This window comes from Manacus vitellinus, unplaced genomic scaffold, assembly GCF_001715985.3.
Source record: "Manacus vitellinus isolate BGI_N305 unplaced genomic scaffold, ASM171598v3 scaffold_29_pilon, whole genome shotgun sequence".
NCBI lineage: Eukaryota > Metazoa > Chordata > Aves > Passeriformes > Pipridae > Manacus > Manacus vitellinus.
In genome coordinates, this window is record NW_021940207.1 from 2060702 (window position 1) to 2073983 (window position 13282).

The 13282-nt window shown below is 40.6% G+C and overlaps 2 protein-coding genes across 15 annotated transcripts in view; one reads left to right on the forward strand and one right to left on the reverse strand.

Moving 5' to 3' along the window:
- The window catches only part of LOC103758229 (guanine nucleotide exchange factor DBS), a 163249-nt gene that overhangs the window by 66917 nt on the left and 83050 nt on the right, over positions 1 to 13282 (reverse strand). The window lies entirely within an intron of this gene.
- B3GNT5 (UDP-GlcNAc:betaGal beta-1,3-N-acetylglucosaminyltransferase 5) lies at positions 8075 to 11152 on the forward strand. Its single transcript, XM_018074837.2, has 2 exons — positions 8075 to 8207; positions 8726 to 11152. Exon 2 carries the CDS (start codon positions 9065 to 9067, stop codon positions 10199 to 10201), a length of 1137 nt encoding a protein of 378 aa, XP_017930326.1. The 5' UTR covers positions 8075 to 8207; positions 8726 to 9064; the 3' UTR covers positions 10202 to 11152.

Below are 13282 nucleotides of genomic sequence, written 5' to 3' on the forward strand. Positions count from 1 at the left end.
ATATTTGCTCTTGGTGATCTCAAGAGGGGGCCTTTGAAGTGTTCTGGTAATGGCAGCTCCACGACATTTGTGGGAGGGGTGAGCCATTAGGGGTCATCTTCAAGAGGTCCTCTTCCTCATGATTGTTCACTCATCAGAAAGCTCACCTTCAAAATTAATTATACATACACATGCTTCCTTAGATATGGATAGAAGTATTATTTTTCTCCACAGAGCAGCTTCTTTTCTAGGCTGATCCTACAGTTGCTTTAAGAGGACTGTCTTAAATTACTAGGAGACCTTTGTGTGTGTGCTTTGCTTGAAGTACAGCTCTGTGCATTAGTGTAGCATTAGACCTTGTGCTTGCTGGGTCTGTACATGTGGTGTGGAAAGCATGGCCTTGAAACTAAAGACCTGAATACTTCCCCAACAACTGAGAACATCAGTCTTTACTGTCTGGTATCCCTATGCATAGGACTGGGACATGATTTCCTCCTTAATTTCTACAGCGTGTGTAAAGAACTGAAAATCAGGCTGTGTTCCTGACTGTGTGACCTGAGTCATCAAGATGGAAGAGTTTTTAGCTGAAGTGGTGATGGTTCTGACTGATGGGATGGGAACCAGAACTAGTGTTCTGCAGCCCAGCTTCCTCAAACTCTTGTGTATGTGGTTTTTGTCTCCTGGGACTCTACTTGTAGATTTGGGAACAGAAACTCCTGGAGGAAAAGATTTGATGCAGAGAAGGGTGATCCAGGACTTCTGTCACGCTCAGCTATGTATAGGGCATAAATGGTGTCTGGATGGTAAGTCAGTATGATACTTGGCTAAGCCATGCTTAAGAAAGACAGGCAAGTTTATGCAGCTGAACTGAACTGGGAAGTCTAGATGGGATGATATTCTACTATGTGGATTCAAGAGGTCACATATATCTGATCTGTGCTAACTTATATCTGGAAAGGAGAAAACTTGTCTAATAGAACACTTAAAAAAACCCCCACCAGTTCCTGTACCCTGTAAATTAAACTGTATTTTGACTTCTATGATTCCAACATGTTTTATTATCATTGGTCAAACTGAAAGGAAAAAAAGCACAATCCTTTGGCATGAAAACACCCTGTATCCTAGTCTGCAAATTGAACTTACAAATTCTTATTTGTTTGTGTTCCTGCCTTACTGCTCACATGCTAGTGACTCATGTAACATCCAAATTTTGACTGCAAACTCTGACTGCAATATGGGACATCCATTTGGAGTTTGATGCTGAATTGGGGTTATAAGCTAGAGTATTGTCAAAGAAGATGGATAGACTGGGGAGTAGATGAGGTACAATGGTGTTAGTCTTCTGTTTAAGTGTGTCCTTCATACACTTTGTAACTCACTGCATTTTTTTAAAGTACTAGGCAAAAGAAAAGTTTCTAAGTGAGGCCCCATGGAAAGGCAGCTTGAACTAGTCTTACAATTAGTTGTGTCAGTCTGAAATTTGACTTCCTCTTTTAGTTTGGCAGTTAGCATGGAAAAAGTCTGCTTCAGATAGTTGTTCAGCTTGATCTTCAGGTATGGCCTGCAGATTGGAACAGAAATCACCTTAGGTTTGAGGGGAAAATAGGCAGGAAATAACATCTCTAGATCTAGCTGAAAATAAATATCTTAAAACAGGCAGCAGAATTACTGATTAGGTGAGGCTATGATGTTGTAGCTCTTCAATTAGAACATGTTATGAAACAGGGATTCAGTATTAATGCGTAACTAGGGAATTTGCATTTTCTTGTCTTTCTCCTTGCACTGGATCCTTAACTGCTTGATATTTCACAATTGCTTAATCTAGGATGGAGAAAAACGTTTTCTTCAATGTTCAGTTCAAAGCTTGCCATGTGTAATGGGATATCCTTGCAAGGTTGTCTGACATACACTTTTCTGTAAAGAGATGGATACAGTAATGTGGGATAGAAAGCAGTGGCAAGCGAGCCCTTTGTCATACCTCTTTTTGCCCACTTTTGCAGGCAAGGTGTGTTGATAATATTCTGAGATTAAGTGAAATATAGTCAGTAGAAAATTCATTAAAACACTTGTACACAAGCTTCCAGATAAGATTCCAAATATGAATAGAAATTATCTACTATAAAAGGGGGAGGGAGATAACTATGCAGAGGTTATACCTGACAGGGTAACATTAACAAATGCAGTTAATGTGCTCTGCCCCTTTACTGCCTTTTTCTGCCTTAGTACATGGGAGTAGAAAGGAATGTGTGCCAGTCTGACCCATCTTTAAACACTGGCACTGTAAAAGTGAATTTACATAAATGCAGACTGCTGCTCAGTGTAGCATTAGAACTCATTGCTGCCAAAACAGATGCAGTGGGTTGTGAAATAGGTGCCATTACAGCCTTTTTATCTGTGTCTTAAGAGCTCTGACTTGTCTATGTGGAAGTGCTTAACTTAACCTCTTTTCTCAGAAAATGAGGCTTGTGGGGTCAATCATGTCATTGCTAGACCGAAACTTCTGAATATTATCCTTACAGTCAGTACAAAGATCGGGCTCTTTTCACTCAATCTGCTTCACATAAAGCAGAGAATTTCATGTTGGTGCTTGTGTGTTTTATGCAAAATCACTTGAACGAAATGACTCATATTTTGGAGACTTCCATTCAGGAAAACACCATTCTTCCTTCTAGCTTGTATGGGGAAGAGTCTGCAGTGGATATAGCAGGTTTAAACAACTGAGAATTGCAGTCTAAATGTAGACTGGTGTTTGAAAGATGCTCCTCTCCTACCATTTCCACAGTGGCTGTTTGGGGCAACTGATCTTCATGAAGGCAAGTCTATACATTCTGGCAGATGTCTCCCTTTAGATTGGCTTGTAGCAGCTGGGAAGCTTGCAGCTCATTTTAAGGGAAATTGAAGAAACCACTCTCTTCCTTTCTACCCAATAGTTACAATAAGTGCAAAACCTCTGTAGAAACTAAATCTCTACTGGCATTTAGCTGCCTTCTGGCAGTGCTAAGCATTTACAACCTGTTTCTGCTTCCAGCCCTGAAGGAGTTGAACTGCTTTAGTCATCTAAAGCTTTGCCATCCTTTTGATTTCTCTGCCAACTAAGACTTCAGAGATTGCTCAGCACTTGCAAGTTTTACACATCAGTGAGAATCAGCAAGTGGGCACAGCATTCAATGGCTCATTTTTCTGGGTGCTGTTGTAGTTATTTGTGATACAAAACTCCCCTGGATGTTGAATGCTCATTTTTTTAATAAGGGATTGCTCTTGACTGAGCAATTTCGGAATCATTTAAACAGTTCATGTTTTGGAAAGTGTTGGATGTTCACTTTCATAGAAAATCACGTGTCTGTTCAGTCTGAGAAGTCCTCAATGCATGCACAAAGAGCATCTAAGAATGCTGATTTCCCATCCTAGGAAACCATTGCCTGAGTAGAAGTTCCAGGCAAACTAAAGAGATTGCAGGCAAAGGAGATTGCAGAAGATGGGTTATATGTTCTTGAAACAAAGTCTGAAAAGCTACTGTCAGTCATCCTGGCATTATATTTCTTATTGATTCAACATCCATGACCTGACTGTAAATTTTTCATAGATCTTTGTATCATGTTCTTTTTCCAAATCCCGTTGCCATTGTGACCATGTTTTCCTACAGAACTTGGCTTCCATTTCTCAACAGTTTGTACAGAACAGAACAAGGTGTAATAGTGAAAGTTTTGACATTACTTTAAAATATTTTCGTTGCAAGTTGTTCATGATTTCTTTTCATCTTGGTGCTTGCAAACTGTGTAAGAAGACAGACTTAGTTAAGTACCTTACTGCATCTTTTTTTCCTAAAAGTGACCTTCTGTCACTATGACAGGAAGTTCTAGAAGTGTCAGGGTGTAACTTGCTTAGTGTTTCCATTCTGTTTTCTCTTGTGACACAACTCATATAAAAGAACTTGAAGATTAGTTTCAAAGCAACTTCTTAAGATGTGTAAGAAGTTTTTCAAATATTGGGAAGTGAACAAGGGGGACATAGGCCAGGGTAGAGATGACAGATAACATGGCTTGTGAAGACATGTCAGCAAAGGAAAAATGATCAGAGCAACCTGGGTTACATAATTTTGTAGCTAAAGCTGTAAGCAGCAAACTCCACTCAGGCCTTGCTCCCATTAACTTAGACACATACTTTCTTAACAGTTGGAATGGAAAATCTCTATAAGCTCGTGTTTTGATGGCTTATTTGATGTGCGAACTTGACTAGATTTCCTTTGGTCGTTGGGTGTAAGCAATACATAAATCAATAATGCTGGAGATGGAAGAGTTCAATTTCACGGGAATTATAACTGTTTAAATTGCTCCAAACATGGGGAAAAAAGTCTTAAATTCTACTTAACAAATAAAACTCTAAAACATACCTAAACACATGTTCTTTGAAACCTGCAGCATCTTTCTGAACAGATTTTGAAAGCTTCAAGAAAATCTAACTCACTCTTTTCAGGATTGGCTCATCCTTACACTAGGCTTAACAAATCTGTCTAAATTTACATCCAGGCAATGCTAATCTTGGCCCATGCAGATTTAACTGCAGCATGTCTGCTTCTGTCACCTCTGTAGCTGGGCACATTCCTTTAGCACTGTAGAATTGGTGTCCCTGTGACATCTGATGTCGGGATGAAGCCCACCTGAAGCAGGATGGAGCACCTCTATGATGTGCCTTCTAACACTCCACTGTCAAACAAGCTTATATGGAGTAGCTCATGTGACAGGACTATCCTGACTTTAGAGCAAAAGCCTGTCCTAGGGCTTCAAGTTTTCTGTAGTGACAGAGCTTTAGATTTGAAAAGACTGAAAGCTTTAGAAACAATGTGTGTTACATCTGGTTCTACAAAGGAAACTCTTGAATCCTGTTGCGCACTTAGGTTAGGCACAGCTTGACCTCAATTAGCCACTTTCTGATACTTCTTCAGGGTTTCAGCCAGTTGTCTTTTGAGGAGAAGAGGTTGGAGAAGCTGAATTTGGCTTGTTGAACAACTATATAAACTCCAGAGCTGTCGAAGGCTGGTGTGGTGAGGACTGGGGGAAGAGCGAGTGTGAGGCTGTCCCCACTTGGCAGCAGTGGCTTTTGATTGAACTCAACCATTGCATAGAACTGCACCTTCAACTGGCTTTTTGGCACAGCCAACAGACATGGACATAATGATCAGCAGCTCTTCGGATGACTTGTGTTTGAAACTAGGTAATGTTTCAGCTCTACAATCTTTCTTGTAGGTCTTCTGAACTTTATCCAAGAGTTGTGGATGTTAAAGGAACAGTTGCTACAAATTGTAAAAAATGTTTCTATTTAAAATAGTGCTTCCTGTTATATCCTGTTGTCTGGCAAAGCCACTTGTGATCTAAACTTATCTTCTGTCCTAGGTGGAAAGAGTGAAAAATAACTATACATTATGATCTTTGTCCTAAAGCACACCTTGTGCAGGGATGTGGTGTATTGAAGACCAGCCTGCGTCTGGTACCACATGACAAAGTTTGTAGCCAGTAGAAAAATGAGATGTTCTCTCTGGGCAGTCTTAGTTGGTTTCTCTTGGGTTTAGGTTTTTATCAGGGTAGTAATAGTTGGGAAAAATCACCATGTTCAAGTGTGAATGTTGTCTCTTCATGGTTCTTCCTGCAAGGGTCTGTGTCTCTGGTGTTTCATGTCTTGGGTGTCTTTGTGTTTCTTTAGGATCTCTCTTGTCTGCTACTCCTCAGCAGACTTCCCAAAACTGTTCTATCCTGTAATAAACTTCATGCTGACTTTTTTTTCAAATATTGACTTCTGTGGATATTTAAAGTAGCTGCCTAAGGATCTTCTTTTCCATAGTGGTCACTCTACGAACTATTGAGTTTGAAAGACAACCCATGCTAGCTCCACTTTCATACCAGAATATATTCTGAATGCAAAATACAGAACAGAACAGCTGCTACATTCAATGAGTCATACTTGTGGTAATACTGAAAAGTTAAAGCTCCTTTAAGAAAGGCAGGATTGCTACAGGATGACAGAAGCTTCCAGTACTTGCAACAGGAGGAAGACCACATGGAGTTATGAATCTGAAATCTACTGGAAAGGAAGGTGGTTGGAGGAAGTGTGTTTGGTTGATTCTCCCAGTCTCTCTCCAGTCTCAGAGTGAATCTAACAGCTTTCAAGCCACAGGTAAGAAAACGCACATCAAGAGGCAAAACACCTTAATTATGGTCAGAAAAATGACTGCTAAGCATGGTTTTATCTCTGTTCCATGGTGTTTTCTTGCTAGGGAGAACACATTGGTGTGTTGGATTGTTTTCTTTTCTCAGAATTATGAGATTCACATGGCAGCAGATAGCTCCTGTGGTGACTCAACCTGCTTTCCTTAGCTTCCTGTTAAGGGAAGGAGAACATGACTAAGGCCAAAGGATGGGTGTTTTAAATGGGGTGTAAAAAGTTCTGACAGTCCAAGTGTCTCTTATTTGTCCATTAGTACCTTCAGTGCAAGTCTCCAGACTTTTTTTGGAGAGAGGTGGGCAAGTGGGTTTAGGTCTCCATAAATTTCATCAGTGATGTTCATCTATAGTCACATTTTTATGTTTTACCTTAGAGGTGTATTTCTGAGGAGGATTCTGAACAGCTTGTGTCTACTAATGGTTGATTTAATTCCCCTGAACTAGATCAAGGAAATGACAGACCAGACTGTTCCAGCCCTTACTCAGTTAATTTAATGGCTTGTTTTCTCTGCAAGGAAAAGCTTAAGCTCTTGTTCCAGCATCCCTGACTTCGGGAGGGGGTTGCTAGGTAGCAGAAAATTGAGTCTATGCATCTCTCTTGTCCCCTGCTATCTGCTCCATATTTAAAACTGTGTCCATGATGACTTCTGTGTTTTGTGGTGGATTTTTTGGTTGGTTTGTGGGTTTGGTTTGGGTGTTGTTGGTGTTGTGTTTTTTTTTCTGAGGACTTTTATTTTTTCCTAGTGGGAGAAACTATCATGTAGATTAGTTGCACTGCTAGATTTCTGTTACCTTGTCCTTTGTTTTTGTAGTGTTGATTGTTGTCTCCTTTTACCCTATGACATGGGCAACTGCAGAGTGTTGCCAAAACTTCTTATCCAGGTGTAATCTAAAGAAGTTGTATTTGGTGATGAGGAGTCCCGTGTTTACCAGGGTAAACTTTGCTTCAGGTGGTTAAATAGAATACTTTCAGTCCTCTGCTTTTAAGCTTATCATGATGGCAGTGGGCAGCCTGACCAACTCCTCCAAAAGACACTACCAAATGTTTGGATTTCTGTTACTCTCCAGCTTGTCTGCATCTCTGAAACAAGAGTAAGCTTTACAATAGTGTTCTATTGTAAAGTTGCTGAGTTTATAACTCTGAGGTGCATTGTTTAACTTCATGTTTCCAAAATAAAAAGGGTTTAAACTGATACTATAAAAAGCGCTGACTGACTTTTATTCACCAAACTGCCCATACAGCTTTTCTGTTATGCATTACAATCTGCAATCCTCGGATACACCAATGCGGGGTTTCCATTTTGAGGAGCCAGTTCCCTTCGTGGAGCACCACAAAACTGCTCCAAGTTTTCTTATTTCTATACTTTGTTGTGTTCTCCTTGTTATCTAGTTGCAAGACTTCAGATGAGTAAAACATTCTCAAAACATTTGTGTTGCACAGAACTTCTAATGATAGCTTGTGTTCTCTTGCTTCAGGAGTTATTTCTATGCAACAAGTGCTTAGCTTGTGGGGTGTCATTCCTTACGGTGCTAGTCCTACATTTCTTGCTTGACAAAGCTCTTAATTGTCGTTTTTTTGTGGCATGAACAAGTAGTTGCAACTTCAGGCTGTTCTTGTCTATTACATAGAAGAGACAACTCTGGCTACAAGAACTGAATTTTAAACTGCAGGATGAGAATGCTGGACTCGGGTGGCTTTTAGTGCTTTGGGTTCTTCACTGAACCCTAGTTGGTAGCAGAGACAGTAGCCCTGAAGTGTGAGCTGTCTGGTCCTGACAGGGGTGCAGCCTGTCTCTGTCAGCCCGCCCCTTAACCGTAGCTCGAGTGACCAGCTGTCTGCACCGCGGGTTAAGGGGGTCCCGAGCCGGGTCTGGGCCGTTCGGTACCGGCCGGTCCGGGCACGGTTGACCTCGTGGCGCTTCTCGAGCCCCGCAGCTGTTGAGTCCAGCGGCCGCTCCCCTCCAGCGGGTCGGGGCAGAGCAGCGGGGCCGTCCTGGGGCTCCCCGGGGGAAGGTGCTGGATGAGGCTGGGGGGATGGAGCTCTGCGGGCAAGGGGACGGGAATGGCGGGGGGGAGAGACCGGTGAGGGACACCGAGGGCTGCCAGGGCTCCGCCCGGAGCGCTCACCCAGCACTCTCTCCCCCGGGAGCCGGCTCGGGGCTCTGCCTGGTCTGTGTCTTCAGTAGACCGACCGCCCAAAGACAATTTGTAACCCGGGACATTTGTAGGCTGCCTCTCTCTCCGAGCTTATAGTTTAAATAAAATGCCATCTGTCAGTGGGCATTTCTAAGAAAGAGGTTTCTGTGTCAGGTTCCTCCTTCCCTGGCCTCCACAAGCTTGGTCTGGGCCACTGATCACCTCTGACTTGCTGCCAGTCGGGTTACTTTTTTCTTTTGGGGGCTGGGAGGGGGTGTGGGTGTGTGTGGCTGTTGATGGGGCGTGTCTGAGTAGTCAGCCATTTCCATAACCAAACCTAATCACAAGTGTGTTAATAACAGCTCACTAAAACCTTTCTCCTCTCCCCCACTTAGAATTGGCATGAATCTTCATGAAGGAGGGAAACACATGAGAAGATCCGATTAGAACCTCAGTGTTTGTTTCAAGATGCCCCAAAGGGAAAATACTCATCTGCAAGTCTCATCTTTCAAAACTGCCTGTGTTCCTTCAATCAAAGAAAAATGTTTTTTGAGAAAGATGACTTATGAAGTCTGTGAACAAAGCTGGCTTCACAAGGATACTGAGTGAAAGACATCATGCCTTACAAGGGACACTTATCTTGAAGAGGTGACACTGTGCTCTTAAATAAAAACAAAGGCACTTGAAAAACACTGATCCTAAACAAGAATAAGGATTATAAAAACTGCATCAGAATGTTTGTTAGTCCCAGAAGAGTCAGAAAATGCCATTTTTTGCAGATATTTGCCACTTGCTTCATACTGTGTCTCATGATTTTTTGGGGACCATTTGATAATCACATTGTGAGCCATATGAAGTCCTATTCATACAGATACCTCATAAATAGCTACCATTTTGTGAATGACAGCCTGTCTATCAGCAGGGATAACCTGGACAGAGTATCAAGCTACCAATATTTGATCAACCACAGAGAGAAATGTCAGCAGCAGGATGTCCTTCTGCTGTTGTTTGTAAAGACTTCTCCTGAGAACCGTCATCGGAGGGATGCAATTAGACAAACTTGGGGTAATGAGAAGTATGTTCGTTCTCAACTTAATGCCAACATTAAAACTCTTTTTGCTTTAGGACGACCAACAGACCATCTGCAGAAAACATGGCAGCAAAGGGAACTTGAGCTTGAAGACCAGAAATACCATGACTTGATTCAGCAAGACTTCTTGGATACTTTTCACAACCTTACTCTAAAATTGCTTTTGCAGTTTAGCTGGGTGAATGCCTACTGTCCTCATGCCAGGTTCATTATGTCTGCAGATGATGATATATTTATCCATATGCCAAATCTTGTTGCTTATCTCCAAAGTCTAACACAAATGGGTGTTCAAGATCTCTGGATTGGTCGTGTCCATCGTGGATCCCCTCCCGTAAGAGACAAGAGTAGCAAATACTATGTTCCATATGAAATGTACCAGTGGCCCTCTTACCCTGACTACACAGCAGGAGCTGCATATGTAATATCAAATGATGTAGCAGCTAAAGTCTATGAGGCTTCACTGACTCTCAATACAAGTCTTTATATAGATGATGTTTTCATGGGTCTCTGTGCCAATAAAATGGGAATTGTACCACAATATCATGTATTTTTTTCTGGGGAAGGAAAGGCTCCATATCATCCCTGCATTTATAACAAGATGATGACATCTCACGGACACGTAGATGATCTTCGCCAGCTCTGGAAGCAGGCTACAGATCCCAAAGTTAAAAAGATTTCTTCAGGGATTTGGGGTAGAATATACTGCAGACTAGTCAATATTGTGCTTCTCTGTAAACTGTACTATGAGGACACATATCCTTGTTCAGCTGCATTTTCTTAATACTTGAATATCTGCACAGAAGATCCACTGAGCCAAAACAGAGCAACAACTTTTTAGGTGTTTATTCAAAATATATGTAAACATGGAAAGAGGTAAAATTTACATGTGAATATTTGGGGTGGGCAGGGGGAGAGGAAGAAGATGGTCCCAGATTTTGTTCAGAAACTTATTGGAATAGCTCTCCTGTTGCAACTTTTTACATTGTACCCTGTTTTTTTACACTCTTCAAGGGATGCAAGTCTGGATTATAAATGAACTACAATAGACTTCTAGACTTTAAAATGCTTGTTGAAAACGTTTGTTGCTTTGAACTTGTCAGTAAGTCTTGAGGGTTTTTTTTAAAGCTGTGTGAACTAAGGCATGTGGCAAAACAAAAATCTGTTATATCAAAATGGAATAGTCCTTTCAAAACATGAGGAAAGTGGAACTTCTGACTTGATGAGTGAGAGTATTGCAGTAGTTTAAGGCAGTGTAAACTCATTACAAATATTCACCATTTTTCAGTGCTTCATCGAAAGTCAGTCTGGACCTGCACAGTTGACAGTGAGTGCTAGAAGTGAAGACCTGCTACAATCATTTTCTCGAAGTTCCCTAAATCTTTGAAACAGGGAAAGTGTTTGAATGCCCTCTGACTTGGTGGTTTTAAGTAAAAAAAGGAGCTCCCTTTAGAACTTGAAGTGACGAAAATCAAATACTACTCATGTAACAGGTTTGGCTAATATTTCTCTGCCTTCTGAAAACTGAATCAGTGTACTTTAACAGTCCAATCTTTAATAAGCAAATAAGCTAAATGAGTTTTCTTTTAAGAATGCTTCTGTTTTCCAATATTCACGATTCTAAAGGTTAAAAGCAAGCAAAAGTCACCAAGAATGTTACTTAGAGCTAATGTGAAGCTTTTAAAGACTTAAAAAAAGCAAAATTTTAAGCAGGTACTAGCAAAGAGGGAGGATATTTTCTGCACAAACTTTGACTTCGCATTGAAGGGATAGGGAGATGGTGATTCACAGAAACCCAGTACACAAATCAAAATAACTAAAATGTTTTTCATCAAAATTGTCTTTAAAATTTCAGGGTTGTTTGTGTCCACAAAACCCTGTACCTTGACTATATTTTGATGTTAATATCACCTGCAGAGGAACAAAACACCTGTGCATTGTAAATCAAACCAGAACAAAGCGATGTGTGACCTCCAGCCCTTACGAGTTGTACTGTGGTGCCACAGAGATACTGCAGAGAACCAGAGCTGTAGGGTGTCTGCAGTTCTTTCTTGTACAGCTCACTAATGGTGCTTCCACAGACTCTCAGGACAGATATCTTAGTTGCTAATTGCAAAACCTGTGGTAGCTGTACAGGACTTGCTAGTTTTAAGCTGTGAGTAGTAAACTTGGTTTAACCAACTGCTACTGCTCTTGGAGCTGTGCTGCAGGTTTTATGGTTTGAATGGACAGTGGTGTCTCTTAGTGTAGACAGAATCCAGGAGTGAGCTTGCTGACTGTTCTCTAAGCTGTTCAGATGGATGAGAGGTAGCTACATAAAATATGTAACTTTCTATAATGGATTTTCCAGAAGGAAGATAATAAGAATCCTAACTGGTTCCAAATGTTTGGCATATAAAGAGCCAACAAATAAATCATTTATCAGTGTCAAAATGACTGAAGAATATAACAGCTATACTTCAGAAAAAACAAATCCAGTTCCTGTTCTTGCCTAAACATTGATTATAGTACTGAGAATATGTATTTTCTAAAAGAAAAAAAACACAAGACAACCCTAGATCTATATGACCTGTTGCTTACAGAGAAGATAAATGCACATATAGAGGAAGTATTACTCTGTACTGAAGGAAAGCTGCTTCATCAGATTTCTGACTTGTTTTGAGCCATTTAAATCAACAAAGCTGCACAGCAAAACTGCACTGCTAGAAAAAGCCACCCTGTTCACTGTAGGGAAAGAGGGTCTTCATATGCAGTATGCAACCAAAATGTACTAGTAAGACTACAGTTTTTGCAACATAACTCTGTGTTGGGATTTGTTTTCACTCATACAAGCAAAAGCAAACCAAGCTTTAAGTAGCCTAAACTAGCTAACATCTAAAACGCTGCTTAAATGTAGTTTGCCATTATCTGAAAGTCACTTTTGACCATTGAAATATTTTGTTTTACAGTTGGTTTGAGTTTTGTTTGGATTGTTTCCTAATCTTAAAAGGGTCTTGATGTTTGTAGTATGCATTTTCTTTTGCTGCAGTGAAAAGAAGTTGCTTGTTGAATAAAAAGAAAAGCATGAAGGCACTCCTTTCAAAAAATGGAGACACTAGAAAACTTCTTATTTTCTGGTTCTAAACACAATATTTGTACACTTTCATCTGGAACCTTTTTTAACAATAGTCTCGGTGCTCCAATGCAGGGCTGTCAGGTTTTACTTCAGCAAATAAAACTGTATCAGCCTGAATGGTCACTCCTCATTAAGAGTTTGACATTGTTGCACAGCATATTTAATGCTAAATTTTTTTTACCTATTTGTTTGGTTTGCATCAGTTTCCCTTTGATATTACTAATTTTTATACAAAGTGTTCAGTATTTATTCTTAAACTTTGCTCTGTACCACAGAAAGACAATTGTTTTGTAAAATTTGTTTTGAATAAACAGACTTATTTCTTTTAAAAAAAAACCAAACAGTACAGCAGAGGTAAATATCTCTTGTTGCTTTCTTTGTAACTGACAGCATCAGCTTTGATGCTTTTAAGTGTTATCCCGAGTTCCCTCTCTCGAGGGCTTCAAACTGTCCCCTCCCCCCACCTTCCTTTCTGTTCTACCTTGCACCAAACCTGCCCTCAACAAAGGGCAAAATCGGTGTTTCCCAGGAAAGAGACAGCTCACAAATTTGTGGACCAAGCTTCTGGGTCTAAAGTTGTGTAGAACTGCTAGATATTAGAAGCTTAACCTGTTGTTATTTGTATGTTCTCTTTAGGCAGTTGTTCCTCTGGAGATGTGTATTTATCTCCACAAGATTTCAGGTCCTACTTTGCACCTTTCGAAAACTAGTTGATGGTTTGGGGACCAGACATGGTATTTTCCTAGGGTA